Source organism: Cydia fagiglandana, chromosome 10 (genome assembly GCF_963556715.1).
Source record: "Cydia fagiglandana chromosome 10, ilCydFagi1.1, whole genome shotgun sequence".
NCBI lineage: Eukaryota > Metazoa > Arthropoda > Insecta > Lepidoptera > Tortricidae > Cydia > Cydia fagiglandana.
Window position 1 is genome coordinate 18463262 of NC_085941.1, and position 17488 is coordinate 18480749.

Genomic DNA, 17488 nt, shown 5'->3' on the forward strand with positions numbered 1-17488 from the left:
TGTCACCCATGAAAATATGAAAATCTTACTAAAACTTAATCTAAATCTTAAAATATTAAACGCCCATGAAACAAGATACTATGGACTTAATTATGATTCAATGCTAGTTTTAATGTTATTCTTTTCTCAATCTCTTTCTGTACATATATTATCATTATGCACTTTGTATGACAATCTATATTTTCATTATTATCCACGGATAGCGGTTATGAAAAAAAATAGTAGTAGCATTTGTTATCAGAATAAATAAAATTAGCCTGATAAGCCAATATTTTATCGTTGATTTAAGTACCTACTTTAAATATTATACAATAAAAGCGATTAGTATCGCATTATACGCTCCTTGTTTGGAAATACTTCAGCAAGTGAAGCAATGTATAACAACAATATATTTAATCTCAAAATGTGAAACTAGTGAAATACTTAATCCTAACTAATTTTAAATCTAATGTCTTAGTTTTTTTGTAAGACTGATTTCTAAGATATTATAAGTGCGAGCATGCAATGTTGGCATAGGCAGCTGTGGTAAATAGTCATTTAATGATATTAAACATAGAAGTGAAGACAGTGGAATAGTGCATAAACAAAAAGGTGTAAATCTGTAAACAATCGATACATACAAAATGGAAGATAAAGATGATCAACCTAATGACGTTAAGGTAGAGCAAGCAGAAGTGAAGACCCGTGTTGATCTAGACCAGATTTTAGTAGAAGAAATCGGTCAATTCGGATGGTTCCAGCTACGGACGTGGGCTTTGGCGGCGATCGCTGTAATTTTTAGTGGGTTTGCGTCCGCTGAATATGTGTTTACAACGGCGAGAATTAACACCAGGTATTTCAAAGTAACAGAATTAACAAAAATACCAATTTGATATTAGATCACCCGCAAAAAAGTCTATAGTCTATTCTAATGATTGTTGCTTACCTAATCGGTTTCATAGTTGAAAACTGCATAGCCTTAACAGTAATATCACATGCTGACATTGCTGATATTTTACAAATAGCAAATAAACTCGCCAGTTATATCGTTGACAAAAAAGAACTCACAAATAACCATAAATTAAACAATTTGTTAATTTTCTGTTACATCTATTTAGAAACAGGTGAAAAACAGCAGCTGCAATAACTAGGCCTAGTATGGCTTTAAGCGTTATCATGTTTATTTAAATGCAAATGTAACAAAACAAATCATAACGTTGTCTCTTAGGTGCCTCATCCCGGAGTGTGAATTTACAGACCAGCCCATCGAGTTCGCACCATCATGGATCTTAAACGCTATTCCTCCTTCTGGCTCTTCATTCGACAGCTGCCAGCGTTTCGCCAACGTTTCGATCTATCAGCTCGATGACGTTTGTCCTGCTAGTCTGTTCGACCCAAGCAACGTCGTAGATTGTGAGGAGTACGTCTATGAAAATACTAATACTGTTGTCTACACTGTGAGTAATACAATACATACATATATTGCAGTAAGAATATTAGAGCACCTCAGCCGCTCATTTCTTGAAACATATTAGTCTAATATTATTAGTGTGTTGTCATGGCAACCCATACAAGTGGAGTAATAATATTAGTCTAATACTGTTCAAGAAATGGGCCGCTGATGGAGATCTGTACTGGGATAGATAGTAACGAGAAGTCTAATGTCTATCTTAGCCTAAGATTTGATACGGAAGAAAATATTTTAAGTGAGATGAATTCCTAGATGATGTTCATTGTAACTAGATACCTACTGATAAAAATATAATGTATGTATACGAACAGAGGATAATACGGACGAAAAGATAAAAATGAATAATCACAACCAATTTCGATATCATGATAGTAGGCAAAAAATTATCATTATTATCATTGATATCAACATTACTTAATTATGCAAGGATATTATGATATCGTCGGGTAAAATATAACCCTCAATAGCACAATAAATAACAACTAACGCAAAAATAGGATAATGAAAATAAAACTGGATTATGTGTTAAGTTAAATATCGATTATAAATTTTGATATCATCGCTTATATCATTATGTTTAAAGCTTATTGAGATAAACAAGAGGAGTGAATTTGAACTCACAGTCATTGAAAACGGATTACGTTATAATCCTCCATATTTGCTATTAGAAATATTTTGACATGAATAATATTTTGTGATATATCTACGAGTATATACCATTGTATATAACTACTGTTTAATTGTAATTTAATTATTTATTTTGTATCCGACGATCGCTATACGATAAGTAATTGCTTATGTATTCTTTTACATTAACTATGAAAATTGTATTGAGAGATCAATAAACTAAACTAAACTAAACTAAACATACAAGTCGACCCGTTTATGTTGCTCGTGAGTGTAGTTGAGAATCTAAATTCTTTGTTTTTTAATACTATAAAAAAGTTTTTGCATAATTGCCTAATAGCAATACTGCCGGTGCAATGTGGATCGTAATGTAAGCTCAATACTTTTATTAAAATTATTGATACCTAAGTACATACTACTAACATATTATTTTCCCCTGATTTCAGTTTGAGCTAGCGTGTCGGGATTGGCAGCGCTCTTTCATTGGTACTGCGAGTGCGTTTGGGACACTAGCGTGCTTACCTATTACGGGTGAAAATTCCTTCTCTATCAGTTTTAAGTACCTGCAAAATTTGAAAAACACGCTACAGTTAATGTTGCAACAAGTATATTAAATTTCCAAATCTAGCTGCAGTGGAATTCTTTCGGTGATAATTTTAATTATGATGTTGACTGACTTCTTTTAGCCCAACTTCGTCGTGTAGTATTAATACCAATATAATGTTACTGTAGGATTCATATCGGACCGCTGGGGGCGGCGTACGGCGCTCATCATAAATGCTATTATTCGTGCTTCTGTTGGCCTGAGCCGTTCGTGGACCAACACATATGTGGGTTTCACTATTCTGGAATTCCTTGAAGCCGCCTTAGGTGGTGGCGTATTTAGCTGTGCTTATATTTTAGGTAAGTTAGTGTACATCACACAATTACTATTGTAGTTTGAAGAAGAGCGAGTATAATACTGTAGAAACTATTTTAATCACGCAAAGGTAGCACATGCGGTTTTACTTGACAATGTTAGACAAAGGATTAGCCGTCAGGGCCAGCTACAAATCGACAGACTATAATTGCATCCATTCATATATTGTTGATCATTCCACTTTGACAAGTCTTCATCAACATTAACTAAATTATTAACTTCAATGCTTTGTACAAAAGTATATAACAGTAGTTTGTAACTAGATATGGTAATATTTTAAATAATTATAAATACTTGATCTCTTTTCTGATTGTTTTGTACAGTGATGGAGATGGTTGGACCTCGGATGCGTGTCGCGTTCGGAACTTCCATGAACTCCTCTTTCTCGGTGGGCTGCGTCATCGCTGGCCTATTAGCCTGGGCTTTCAACGACTGGCGCGATTTTACCCGCGCTTTATATATCCCAATGTTCATCATTAGCTTCTTCCTCTGGTTCGTCCCCGAATCAGTCCGCTGGTACATGAGCAAGGGACGGTACCAAGAATCTGAGACAGTTCTCAAAACAGCAGCAAGAATTAACGGAAGACAACTGTCAGACAAGTCGTTGGAAGCTTTGAGGGAATCAGTGGAAGAAGAGAAGAGGAAGAATGAGATGGAAGCGGAGATTAAAAAGACAGAGCCGTGGTTAATAGTTCAAGTGTTCAGATATAAACCGATTTTGATACGGTGTTTAGTGTCGCCTTTCTGGTGGATAACCTTTACTATTGTTTACTACGGGTTGTCTGTAAATGTTGTGAACATATCAGGGAACCGCTATTTGAACTACGTGGCGGTATCAGCTGTGGAGATTCCTGGCTATTGGACGTCGATGTTCTTGTTGGGCATCATTGGGAGGAAGCCTGTGCTCATCGCCGCATTTTGGGTCTGCGCCGCCTGCCAAGCGGCATATGTTTTCATGCCTGACGGTAATAAATACTTGCTTCTATTATTTCGTTACTTATATCTATTTCTAACCTCTAAAAATAGCGATGCGTTTGAATTGTACATAGTTTTATTATCTCCTTCCAAAAAAATTGCTGTATATTTGATGATTTGATAAAATTTAGGAAAACGGGACAGTAGAACGATTAAGTGTTGACTTACAGATTGTTTAAAATTTTGCTAGATACATTTGAGAATACTTACTAGGTTCAAAATATGGTACAACCCTGACAAATTATTAACAGCATTCTTAATAAAGAGAAAACGCACGCATAAAATACTGTTATTTGTACCTATGTGAAGTAGGTTGAAATCTCTTGTTTTTTCATTTTACCTCTTTATATTAACATTTTCATGTTTATTTTTAAGGTTATAACGATTTTTCCTTGGCGGTGTACCTGATCGGCAAGTTCTCCATCGCCATGGTGTCCGCAGGGCTGTACGTGTATACAGCGGAGTTGTATCCTACCAGAAACCGCCACAGTCTGCTGGGTTACTCCTCTATGGTCGGAAGGATCGGGTCTATTCTAGCCCCCCTCACACCAGCTATGGTAAGTTAAGGGACCGCGGCTTCCTTTTCCTTTCCTTCCTTCCTTCCTTTGGAGTTTCCTTTGGAGAGTAGACTTAAAGTAATGTATTTCTTTATCTAGTGCTAAATAGACAGTGGTGCTGTCCTTAATCTACGGCGATATAACATTATCTAAACTCTCTGAATGGCTGCTTATCGTAAACGCACTGATAATGTTTTGATGATCGGCGCAATAGCATTCATCATTATCATTATAATAATTATATTATCGAAACACAACAAACTGGATAAATTCATTATAAATCTCTAGGCATCATTACATTTTACTTTTAAAGCTGTAGCCAGAAGAAATATGGTTTACCACCTTAGCGTAGGCAATATTTCTTGCGGAAATCTATCACCGAGGAAGGTTAAATTTAGTGTTGTTAATTTTTAAAATCGGTGTCTCTTTAACAGGGCAACTCCACATTTGACGAGCTACCGTTTGTCATATTCGGTTGCTTCGCTCTTCTCTCCGGGTGCTTAGTATTCATCACACCAGAGACCCTTGGTGCCAAATTCCCTGACACCATGGAGGAAGCTTCGGACATTGGCAAGAAGAAAAATGATACTAAATAAAAAAAAAGCGAATATATGTAAAATGAGTGACTTTTCATTATGAACAACTTTAACCCAACCTCTATTTTTAGAAAACATTAACCCAGCCTTTATCACCCGGGTCACAAAAACTAATCGATTGACATTACATTCACGAGAATTGATTGCGAAACTTACTCTTAAGTACAGTCAGCAGCAGAAGTTGCTAAGCGGGCGAACTCTTATTCTCTTAACAATAAAGTCGCGTCAAAATAAATTGAGACAATTTCTGCTGACTGTACTACTAAAATGATAACCCTGCCGTTTCAGTAGTCGGGTAAAATTATGGGTGATTGATGGCGGGGTAAAATTATGATTACTCATTTTTCACGCTCAAAAGTAGCTTCTGAAAGAATATATTCCTTTGGTTTTGGCCAATCCGTTTAGCGCTTGCGCCCAAGTTTTATTAACTAAGTTACCCACTAGGTACTATGATGGGTTAGCCATAGTTTACATTTCACTAATACCACGTCAAATTTTGTTTGACTAGCCAAACCTGGATTTGACGGAATTTCAGCTTTTTTTTATATTTCTATGATTTCGAATAACGTAGAAGTACTAGTGCTCGACGCTGCACTAGTATTCGACATGGGCACTTTATGTCATGGTGACAAGGATTATATTTGAATACAGAAAAATCTTCGCCGTTCAAATTTAACCTACATATATTACTTTGACATACTGCCCATGTTGAATACTAGTGCAGCGTCGAGCACTAGTACTTCTACCTTACACGAAGTTTTTTTGAACAACATAATTTTGAACCTAACCTTTTGTCTGTGGAAGATAAGGATCCTGAACTTAATTTCTTTTTTTGAATTCATTATGAGAAATAAACTGCCCTATAGAGCAAAACCAAGGTTTATCCAAGATTTTAGACCACTACACACAATATATATATAAAAGGTCAATTGCTCAGTAACATTGTCAGAATCTGTCACACGTGAGGCAGATAATTTTTTTTTTTATCGCTGCGCTTGTGCCGCTTCAAGTACACAATTACATTATCTTAAGGAGACGAATACCAAACAATACATATACAGAAAGATTCTGTTTGACTTTGTACCTTATTATAATATTCACAAAGATATTATTGCAAGTGTTTGCGGAAGATTTTTCATTTGCTTTGTCAGTTTTATTAGGTACCTCTTATTATTTAGGCAATAGAGTTCAATAAAGAACTCACTTAACTAACTAAGCCACTGCTTATGATATTTATCTCTAGTTATCTCACATAACACATTCAATGACATACGTATATTTGAATTATTTGCAGTGAGTAGAATTTACCTACAGTGAATAAATGTACGAAGTGAGTTTTACCGTTGATACTGTTAAATTTTAATTATACTAAATTTATTTTGATAGAGAAAATACATAATATCGTCCTTGTAGATAACAAGATGGAGAATTATTACATTTGTTTATTGACAAAGTTGAATTTCCTATATTAATATAATATGAAATAAGGTTTCAAATATTGCAACGGAAATCTATCAACTAGCATATTACAGTCAAAATTAAAATGGACAGCAAGAATGCTCACTCTGATGATTCTACAGAAGAAGAAAACACCATTATAGATCTGGACAAGATCTTGACTGAAGAAATTGGACAGTTTGGTTGGTTCCAGCTTCGGACAGTGACATTAACTGCGATTGCTGTTATATTTAGTGGTGCTGTTGCCATCGAGTATGTTTTTACGACAGCAAGGACTAATACCAGGTATTACACAAAAGTGAAATTGCTTTAAAATTTAATTGTATTAAATTTAATTAATTTAAGACCAAATTAGGATCAAGATTGTTATTGACATATTTTAATTTAAACACAAAGTAAAAAAAATATTCATATATATGGTACAAAAACAAGTAATAAATTAATTTAATTTTAAAATAATGTTAGAAGGTATAAGATAACAATATATAAGTTGCTGAGAACAGTCCCCTGCTATTAATACTCATTTATTTATTACAACCTCAGTTTCTACGTTTTCAATTTTGCGAGTTCATTAAGTAGGTATTGGATTGCCAATTGTAACTACTTCTGTTAAAGATTTGCAAGCACATTAGATAATAGAAAAGGTTCTCAGCAAACTTCAATGTTTATTGTTTTTCAGATGCTTGATACCAGAATGCGAATCAACAGATCAATCAATTGATTTCTCCCCAGCATGGATCTTTAATGCTGTCCCGGCAGCAAGCTCCTCATTTAATGGCTGCCAACGTTTTGCCAACATTTCTACCAACGATAATGCCAATGTCTCAGAAACTTGCCCAGTTAGCCTATTCGACACTAACAAAGTCATCAACTGTGAGGAGTTTGTCTATGAGAATACTAACACTGTTGTCTTTACTGTGAGTATGGAATAATCTTCTAAGACCTAGAATATACCTATAGCAGTTTCTGAAAGTTATAATTTCGTGTGGTTGTCCAGTTTGGGATTGCATGCCAGGAGTGGAAACGCTCCTTCATCGGATCAGCGCGTACTATTGGTACACTCTTTGCGCTACCAATTACAGGTACATATAGGTATTTCCTTTTATAAAATTCAATTTATTTGCTAAAAATGCACATATAGATGTTATCATATCCAATAGAATGTAGGTATCTAATACGTATGTAGTTAAAGTTACAATAGATTAAAATACCTACTACAACAAGTATACGAATGAAAAATGACTCTCAGCTCTCTAGTGCTACTGTTGAGGATCCTCAAGCCAAATGGAGACATATCGTGCGATTGTCGACAAAAAATTACGTGAATTGCCCGTTTAAAACTGCAGGTTTCGTGTCAGACAAATGGGGACGTCGTACAGCATTGGCCATCAATGCGGTTATCCGAGCCAGCCTTGGTCTATCTCGCGCTTGGGTCAACACATACGTTGGATATACGGCTTTGCAGTTCTTGGAAGCCGTATTGGGGTCCGGTGTCTTCTCTAGCGCTTATATTCTAGGTAAGCTGAACTGGTAATTTCCTTCTTATTATAATATAATGTTTACACAGGTATTTCAAAAAATCTAAAATCATTTACGTATTTTAGTAAAAGTCCATAGGTATTGGCTGTGTATTTATAAATGTTAATATAAATATTTTTCATGTCACTGTCAAATGTATTTAGTAAAAGAGCTATCGAGGCTATACTTGCAGGATAAATCTTTGAATATGACTTTCAAAAATAATTGGAAATAATGCATAATTCAAATATTAGAACAGTATGTTGCTTAGATTTTTTACAACAAATTTTATTGACTTGTTGCAGTTATGGAGTTGTTGGGCCCGAAATTGCGAGTCATCGGTGGAGCGTCTATGAACGCATTCTTCTCTCTTGGAAGCATCTGCACTGGTCTGCTTGCCTGGGGTGTTCCAGACTGGCAAAACCTGACCCAAGTCCTCTATATTCCAATGTTCATCACAAGTTTCTCCCTTTGGATCGTCCCAGAATCATTACGCTGGACCTTGAGCAAAGGACGCTATGAAGAATCTGAAGCTGTTCTTAAAACTGCCGCCCGTTTAAACGGAAAAAATCTTTCTGACAGGTCTCTACTTGCTTTGAGAAAAGCAGTAGAAGAAGAGAAGAATGTAAACGCTTTAGAAGCATGGGAAAAACAAGCCGAGCCTTGGCTGATAGTTCAAGTGTTTAAACACAAACAGGTTATGATTCGATGTATCGTGTCTCCTGTTTGGTGGATTACATATACTTTTGTGTATTATGGGCTTTCAATCAACGCTGTAAACATCTCTGGCAATCATTACTTAAACTTCGTGGCAGTTTCGATGATGGAAATACCTGGGTACTGGACATCAATATTTCTATTGGGGAATATTGGTCGAAAACCTGTCCTCATCTGTGCTTTTTGGTTATGCGCTGCTTGCCAAGTAGCATATATTTTTATGCCTGAAGGTTAGCTAGATTCTATATTTGAATTAAATGTAAGTTTTACATTACCATCTATCATGATAATCGCTATTCGTATTTCAGGTTACTACGGAATCTCCTTGACAGTATATCTCATTGGCAAATATGCCATCGCCATGGTAGTTTCAGCATTATATGTTTACACAGCAGAACTGTTTCCTACCAGGCACCGCCATAGCCTCTTAGGTTTCTCCTCTATGGTAGGTAGGGTTGGCTCTATTCTGGCCCCACTGACTCCTGCAATGGTAATTACCTAGTTACCTATGTTTTTTTCTGCATAATGATAATCATTAGCCTTTAAAAGTCAACTTGGACAATAGACCTAGAAGTTGTAGCGCCAATTGTTGTAAAACAGTAAGTTGGTCTATCTAACTCATTGATCTTCACTGCTTTAAGGATGACTCACCCTAGACCGGACCAGGGCCGGGTCGGAGCTTCCAGCGCTTCATTTTCTATAAAAAGCACCATGTGATCACCGATCAGCCGTCATAGAAAATGACGTGTCAGACGCCTCGGCCCAGTCTCGGGCCGGCCTAGCGTGAGTCATCCTTTACTGACTGCTGAAGAGGAAGGACTAATGATTTTTGTAGGATTGCTTTCATCATCTACACCCAGGCTTCTCTCTTGGACCTGAAGTGATTCTATTCAGTGATTGTAGAGTAAAGTATAAAACGATTAGTTTACAAAGGGTGTTTTTATACTGTTATGACCAATCTGTTTTCAGGGCTACTCCACGTTCGAGAAGTTACCATTCGTGCTATTTGGAAGTTGCGCTCTTCTGTCGGGCTGCCTCGTATTTATCACACCTGAGACCCTCGGAGCTAAGTTCCCTGACACCATGGAAGAGGCTTCTGATATTGGAAAAAGCACAGACGTGTCTTAAGTTGTGGGTTCCTTCATATATTAATACTAGTAACAGCATCACACTTAACTGAATATTTGTAGACGTTATTATAGACGTTTTTATTGTTGAAATAAAATTCACAAATAGTCAAATTTACTAAAATTCAAGAAATACATGCCATAAAATGATAGAAAAATTATATTATTTCAAATCAATGTATTCTGAATTGCTTTGATTTTGAAGAACATGTTTGGATGGGTAAATTTTTGAAGAGTGTGGTTTTTCGGCGTTTGTATGACTGTTTTATTCTTATTTTAATTACATCCGTGATGATTGTATACAGAGAGGGGTTTTTAACAGGACCTTTGAAGACATTTCGAAGGATAGCCCTGAAAATGTTTTTGTACTTTTAATATTTTACATCAACGAAGTCCCGGGCAAAAAAAATATTCAAAACCCAATGGTGTAATCAAAGTAGAAGAAGAAGAAGAAATACATTTATTTAAAATCTGAGTATAAAAAATAACACACAACACAAAATTACACAAACTAGATGCTAAACAGGATCCCCACTCAGCATAATGCCACGGCAACCTGACTTAAAAATAATCTACACCTAAACAAAACTAAACGAGTGACAACACACATTTCAGACACAAAATACAATAAAAGTAGATGAAAATGAAAATTGATCATTGTTCGACAGTCGAACTAAGTGGAATTTTAGAGTTCCTCGTTGTTCGACGGTCGGACTAAGTGGAATTTTACATTTCCTCGTAGTTCGACAATCGGAAAATCGGTGAATTTTGGAATTCCTCGTGCTTTCACATTCGTACTAAGTGGAAGTGGAACTTTAGCATTCCTCATGGTTCGATGGTCGAACGAAATGGAATATAAAATTCTTTATACACCGAGTTGTCGGACAGCGAGGAATTAAAATTTCCTGTCGTCCGACATTTCGGAGAAGACTGTCGGACCACGCGGCAAAAATAAGTAGTCCCAATTATCAGTGTGAGTAATATTTATTAAACACTTTCCGACGTTTTTTTCCGGCCTAGGTTCTTAAACTCTTCTCTTTGTTTAGATATTGAGTGACATTGTTAAAATCCGTAGAGATAATTTACGCCATAATGATATTTTTTTATCTTTGAGTATTTTTAAGGATTTAGAATCCATTCTCATAGTGCATCGCTGCAGTCAAACATAAGTTTCGGTTAGAGAAACATTCAAACATATTTTATCATCATAATTTTTATGCCGTGAGTGAAATAGTCATTTTGTAATATATCAGTAGACCTTGATTATTATTCTTGAAGAGCTACAATATTCTCATAATTGTTTCAATGTTGTTACATAGTGACACAGTGTTTATACTCGTACATACTGTTTATTCAGTTACAATGTAGCTCGTACATATACAATCTTTATCTGCCCAGTCATACTTTGTCGCAAATAGACCTGAATAGTCTCACTTATTGACTCAGATATCCTTATAATCTTGTGAGGATCAAAGATAGCACAACTTATCGTTTACAAAGTTGAACTACACGTGTATAGGATGCGAACCTGAAGATAAATAGGTACCTACATAGTGAAATCAATTACTTTCATATCCACAGTATTACAAAACCAGCCACAATGGCAACATAATTAATAATGCTAACAAACTTCAATAGCCATGTTGACTACTTTAAAGTGTTGACAGTCGTAATAACATAAATATATTAATTTAAATACGTACTTGTATTTATGATAAATTTAAGTACGAGGAAAATCTCAGACGATTAAGAAACAAAAAGAGAAAATATTGAGGTTAAATGGAGGAAAAGAATAGCAATACTGATGACGCTAAAATGAAACAAACAGAAGCAAAGACTGGAATAGATCTGGACACAATTTTACTAGAAGACATCGGACAGTTTGGATGGTTCCAGCTTCGAACAGTGGCGTTGTGTGGACTTGCAGTGATATTTAGTGGCAGCGCTTCCTCAGAATACGTTTTTACAACCGCTAGGATAAACACCAGGTTTGTAGATTGTAGGTATACCTATAATATATATTTAATACTTTGTGAGAAAATTAGAGAGATAACTATAATAGAATGAGGAGCAATGAAAAACTGAGGTTTCTTTACAGATGTCTTATTCCCGAGTGCGAAACAGACGAACTAACCAACAAGTTTTCACCATCCTGGATTACGAACGCTGTCCCGCCTTCTGGCACCTCATTTGATAGTTGCCGGCGCTTTGCTAATGTTTCTGCCGTCACCTTTGCTAACGCCACTTGCCCTGCTACACTCTTCGACTCTAACCATATCGTCGACTGTGAGAAATTTGTTTATGAGAATACTGACTCCGTAGTTCACACTGTGAGTTCATGTTTTCATTGGTACTTTTGTCTTAGGGCCAAGTTCCTCGTCGATTAATTGCTGTTAACATTATTTTTTATCGTAAAAGTATGTTGATTTTTATTTATCTTCAATAATTCCTGCCGAAATGATTGTTATTTTCTTGAGAGTCTGTTACACTTGTCTACATATATATTGATATAATTTACATGGTTTTACAGTTTGGGCTGGCCTGCCAGGAGTGGGAACGTTCTCTTATCGGGTCTATGCGTAAAATTGGCACCCTTGTTGCACTACCCATCACCGGTAAATTATCTTTAAAATATCTTTTTACGCCGACTGGCATTGCAGGCTTTAACTACTAACTTAATCTATAAACTAAGAACTGGTTCAGTTCTTATTTGTTTACCGTGAATTCATCCCATTCTGTCAATGAAAGAAAAAAAGCTGTTCTATATTATTTCTTATTGTTGTTTTTTCTTTTCTATTATCTGATGTTGACTGCAGGATATGCATCGGATCGTTGGGGAAGACGAACAGCGCTGGCTGTCAACGCCCTCATACGCGCTTGCCTAGGATTGGCTCGTTCTTGGGCCAATACCTACGTGAGCTTCACAATCTTGCAATTCTTGGAGCCCGCTTTTGGCTCTGGTGTCTTCACCAGCGCTTATATTTTGGGTAAGACTTCTTTCACATTTGTTTTACACCAACTGGGTGTGGTGTCAAAGTCTCTTTTGATTGTTTAAAAACCGATAGCAAAGTTGCATTTTATGCGCATGTGATATGAGGCAAAGTAACTTATATTTGCTGGTTGAATCGAATTTTTGAATGATGATTTTCAATGATAAATATTTAATAAATAACGTACATTTGGATTTGATTTGTTTTTTAACCGACTTCCAAATCCCAAAGGAGGAGGTTATCAATTCGGTTGTATGTTTTTTATTTTTATTTTTTTTATTTTTTTTATTTTTTATGTTTGTTACTCCATATCTCCGTCATTACTGGACCGATTTTGAAAATTATTTTTTTGATTGTATGTATATGCATACAGATTGGTCGCGTTTTTGTCAAAATCCAGTTCTGATGATGGGATCCATGAGGAATCGACGGAACTCCTCAAATCTTAAAGGCATACATATGGTGATTTTTGTGTTTTTTATCAACAAATCAAGCATATACATTCAAAAACGTGACATTTGATGAAGTGGAACTGCTGATGATGATCAGAACGGAACTCTTCAACGACGCATAGTTCACCTTTGGCGATTTGTCCTCTTCGTTATGTTTGTTAAGCAAGTTAAGTTTTTAAGCCACAATTTTGTCAAGCTTGAGTTCTGATGATGGGAATTTTAAAGGCATGCGTATAGAGATTTTTGTATTTTCATCAGAAAATCAAGCATTTTCATTACAAACTGTCGCATTTGATGAAGTGGAACTGCTGATGATTAGAACGGAACTCTTCAACGACGCATAGTTCACGTTTGGCGATTTGTCCTCTTCGTTATGTTTGTTAAGCAAGTTTAGTTTTTAAGCCACATTTCTGTCAAGCTCGAGTTCTGATGATGGGATCCATAAGGAATCGAGGGAACTCCTCAAATCTTAAAGGCATACGTATAGAATTTCTTGTATTTTCATCATAAAATCAAGCATTTACATTAAAAACTGTCGCATTTGATGAAGTGGAACTGCTGATGATGATCAGAACAGAACTCTTCAACGACGCATAGTACATGTTTGGTGATTTCGAATTTCGATTTTGACTTGGACTGGGACCCGGACTCATACCCGGATCCGGTTCGGACCCGGAGTCGGACCCGGACTCGGACCCGGACTCGGACCCGGACCCGGACCCGGACTCGAACCGGGACTCGGACCCGGGCTCTGACTCAGAGACCCGGACCTTGACCCGGAAAACCACTATGATACCTAAACTAAATAAACCACTATGATTACCTACCATAAAATGTGGGTATGATGATGCCAAACCCCTCCCGCTCAAACTCCCGTACACCGCACCGCATGCGCCGTTAAGTGGGTTAGGTTAGGTTTGAACTGCGATCCTCACAGAACCGAACAAAAGTGGGTTAGGTTTGGTTAGAACTGCGAGTCTTACAGAAATGAAATGCTACTAGAAAAGTGGGTTTGATTAGGTTCGAACTGCGATCCTCACAGAACCAAACTGCTATCAGAGAAGTGGGTTAGGTTAGGCTAGAACTACGACCCTTACGGAAACGAAATGCTACTAGAAAGTACTGGTTTTACCTCCTTTTCTACATAGTGCACCATCTCCCATAATCTTTCACCGGGCCCCATAGAAGTCGGTTTTTTTTTCTTAAAAATTATGTTTGATATCGTACTATCTTTTGAGTGTGGTAAAATTATGTTTGTCTGACTATAAACACAACTTGAAACAAAAATTTGATAATTTAAATTTGCATTTCTTATTACATGCAGTGATGGAACTGGTTGGACCACGCATTCGAGTTGTTAGTGGAGCATCCATGAACACTTTCTTCTCTGTTGGCAACGTCTACACGGGTTTAGTCGCCTGGGCAGTTCACGATTGGCGCCAACTTACCCAGGTCCTGTATGGTCCAATGCTCATAATCTGCTTTTCATTCTGGCTCGTCCCAGAATCAGTCCGTTGGTACATGAGCAAAGGTCGCTACGAAGACGCCGAGGGTGTTCTTAATACCGCAGCTCGCTTTAATGGAACACGTCTGTCAGAAAAATCTTTAGAAGCTTTAAATAAAGCAGTAAATGAAGAAAAGAGGAAGAAAGCTCTAGACACAGTTGAAAACCCGAAAGAGCCCTGCTTAATGTCTAAAGTGGTCAGGAATAAACATGTCCTGATTCGATGTATTGTGTCACCCGTTTGGTGGATGACTTACACTTTTGTGTATTTCGGCCTATCGGTGAACGCTGTTAACATATCTGGTAACCGGTATCTGAACTACGTGGCTGTGTCGGCAGTGGAGATTCCTGGATACTGGACTTCTATGTTTTTGTTGGATAGGATTGGGAGAAAGCCTGTACTTATCAGCGCGTTTTGGTTATGCGCCATCTGTCAAGCAACATACATCTTCCTTCCTTCAGGTAGGTACCTAATTCTAATTTATACATTAACTGTTGTTGAATATAAAAGTAAAATTTTGAGTGATAGAATCAAATTATTGAAATCCTCGCCAAGCAGTTATAGTTAGGAGAGTAGTTACTAGGTACATTAATTGGTTTGTATAAAAATATACAGATCGAAGTCACAGTCATAGATCACCTCTCGAGTATATTTTTCAAAAGCGTAGATTACAGTATTCTACCATTTTGAGTTCAATATAAAAATACTGATATGAATTGAGTGTTTTGATACTGTCTTTAAAATCTTTGGTTTCAGGCTATTACGGAATATCCCTGACGGTGTACCTAATTGGCCAGTTTGCCATCGCAATGGTAACTACAGCGGTGTACGTGTACACGGCAGAGCTGTACCCGACCAGGTATCGCCACAGCCTGTTGGGTTTCTCTTCCATGGTTGGGAGAATCGGCTCTGTTCTAGCTCCACTTACTCCAGCCATGGTAAGGATGGTCTAGTCGCCAAATCTCCAATTTTCGAGCGTTTTAAACAATATAGATTCCGAGAAGGAACTTAAGTAAATATCCAAACTATAATGTCCATTAAATATCATTTATGGGATTGCAACATTCAAAGCAACTAAAATCTCATAACTAATACTTACTTGAATAACTTTTGATCAATGTAAATGTTTGCTTGTAAATAGGATATTTGCTTACAGGGCCAATCTACATTCGAGGAACTACCTTTTGTGCTGTTTGGAAGCTTTGCTCTCATCTCCGGATGCCTCGTATTCATCACACCTGAGACACTTGGAGCTAAGTTCCCTGACACTATGGAAGAAGCTTCGGATATTGGCAAAAAGAGAGATTCTACATAAATATGCTGGAATGGTGCTAATCTGAAATGGGTGATGGAATAAATGAATTAATCGAAAATAACTAGAATTGATTTGGAGTGGAATGAAAGTTAAGTAATAAGTGAATCTTATATACAGTAAAAAACCAGTTGCTTATTATGGAGAAGGGGTCATGTGACGTCATGCCCGTTCGTCTTAATCGTGTCAATACTAATACAGTATTTTTGTACCCTATCACATTGTCATTTGAATTACCAAGAAATTCACAATATTTTGAAATAAAATAAATCCACTGTAGTTTTCTCTAGCTCCGTCTACGGCGCCAGTCTGGATATGAACTCATAACACTTTTATGAGTCCACGACTGCCACAGATAATATGGCGGGCGTTAAAAACGACGGTGCAATCGGGCTGTGCTGTCATCTTAATTAAAATCTACTATTTATCGCTGGTAGCGGCGGACAATGACGTAATAGTTGGCTCGTTTACATTAGTAAATTGTGTTTATGTTAGTTAAGTGACATACTAATATTTCAAATGCGATAGTAACTCTTTTATTCACAACGTCGGAATTTAATCGCATAAAATTAAGTTTAAATTTTGAATTTCGACGTTTTACTTTTGTGGTGCAATGCCTACTACATAATAGTCATACTAATATTTCAAATGCGATAGTAGCTCTTTATTATTCACAACATCGGAACTTATTCGCGTAAAATTGATTTAAATTTTTAATTTACCTTCGACATTTCGAGGACGGCGTTGTTCCCGTGGTCTCGGAGAAGACTGGCTAAAGTTGACATCAACATCTAGGCGCGCAAGTTTTTTAAACTACTAGCACTTGGTGTTGTTTATCAACTTGAACGAATTACGTATAATTATTAGTAAAAACCATGAAAGTAAAGTAAGTAAAAATCAGCGTTATTAATCCTGTCTATCTGTTACCTTTTCACACTTTAACCGCTGAACCGATTTAAATGAAATTTTGTATGGAGATAATTTGAGTCCCGGGGAAGACCCCCCCGAAATGTCCTTACCAGGATAGTTTTTATCCCGGAAACCATCCCTTACGGGGGTGAAAAGGGAGGTGGAATTTATTACGTAAACAGGCTCCAATTTTAAAGCTAGCCACACTCGTGTTGACCTTACATAATATTTAGGTACTTATTTACCCTATAAGTATCAGTAGCTCTACTATCAGTTGGCAGAGTATTTTTCACTTACACTCGGTGAATAAACGTGCCGTGTGTCACGTTTTACGTTTCTTTACGGTCTTATGTACCTAACTTCACTCCACTCCAAA

The 17488-nt window shown here is 36.7% G+C and overlaps 3 protein-coding genes across 3 annotated transcripts; all 3 read left to right on the forward strand.

Moving 5' to 3' along the window:
- Positions 1-608: 608 nt before the first annotated feature.
- LOC134668255 (organic cation transporter protein-like) lies at positions 609-5124 on the forward strand. Its single transcript, XM_063525743.1, has 7 exons — positions 609-832; positions 1208-1436; positions 2524-2608; positions 2810-2980; positions 3320-3961; positions 4347-4528; positions 4963-5124. Exons 1-7 carry the CDS (start codon positions 624-626, stop codon positions 5122-5124), a joined length of 1680 nt encoding a protein of 559 aa, XP_063381813.1. The 5' UTR covers positions 609-623.
- A 1543-nt stretch (positions 5125-6667) lies between these two features.
- LOC134667995 (organic cation transporter protein-like) lies at positions 6668-9951 on the forward strand. The gene is made up of 7 exons (XM_063525430.1): positions 6668-6867; positions 7262-7499; positions 7580-7664; positions 7929-8099; positions 8406-9047; positions 9126-9262; positions 9787-9951. Exons 1-7 carry the CDS (start codon positions 6668-6670, stop codon positions 9943-9945), a joined length of 1632 nt encoding a protein of 543 aa, XP_063381500.1. The 3' UTR covers positions 9946-9951.
- A 1729-nt stretch (positions 9952-11680) lies between these two features.
- LOC134667996 (organic cation transporter protein-like) lies at positions 11681-16233 on the forward strand. Its single transcript, XM_063525431.1, has 7 exons — positions 11681-11932; positions 12043-12274; positions 12475-12559; positions 12761-12931; positions 14711-15352; positions 15648-15829; positions 16048-16233. Exons 1-7 carry the CDS (start codon positions 11724-11726, stop codon positions 16204-16206), a joined length of 1680 nt encoding a protein of 559 aa, XP_063381501.1. The 5' UTR covers positions 11681-11723; the 3' UTR covers positions 16207-16233.
- Positions 16234-17488: the final 1255 nt, after the last annotated feature.

Excerpts from the sequence above, each read along its gene's own strand:
- LOC134667996 (XM_063525431.1), top strand. The coding sequence starts at position 11,724 with ATGGAGGAAAAGAATAGCAATACTGATGACGCTAAAATGAAACAAACA. Across the intron at positions 12,560-12,760 it reads TGTTGCACTACCCATCACCG|GATATGCATCGGATCGTTGG; the intron begins GTAAATTATCTT and ends TGTTGACTGCAG. Across the intron at positions 15,830-16,047 it reads CTCCACTTACTCCAGCCATG|GGCCAATCTACATTCGAGGA; the intron begins GTAAGGATGGTC and ends ATTTGCTTACAG.
- LOC134668255 (XM_063525743.1), top strand. The coding sequence starts at position 624 with ATGGAAGATAAAGATGATCAACCTAATGACGTTAAGGTAGAGCAAGCA. Across the intron at positions 2,609-2,809 it reads AGCGTGCTTACCTATTACGG|GATTCATATCGGACCGCTGG; the intron begins GTGAAAATTCCT and ends ATGTTACTGTAG. Across the intron at positions 3,962-4,346 it reads ATATGTTTTCATGCCTGACG|GTTATAACGATTTTTCCTTG; the intron begins GTAATAAATACT and ends TTTATTTTTAAG.
- LOC134667995 (XM_063525430.1), top strand. The coding sequence starts at position 6,668 with ATGGACAGCAAGAATGCTCACTCTGATGATTCTACAGAAGAAGAAAAC. Across the intron at positions 7,500-7,579 it reads CTAACACTGTTGTCTTTACT|TTTGGGATTGCATGCCAGGA; the intron begins GTGAGTATGGAA and ends GTGGTTGTCCAG. Across the intron at positions 9,048-9,125 it reads ATATATTTTTATGCCTGAAG|GTTACTACGGAATCTCCTTG; the intron begins GTTAGCTAGATT and ends TTCGTATTTCAG.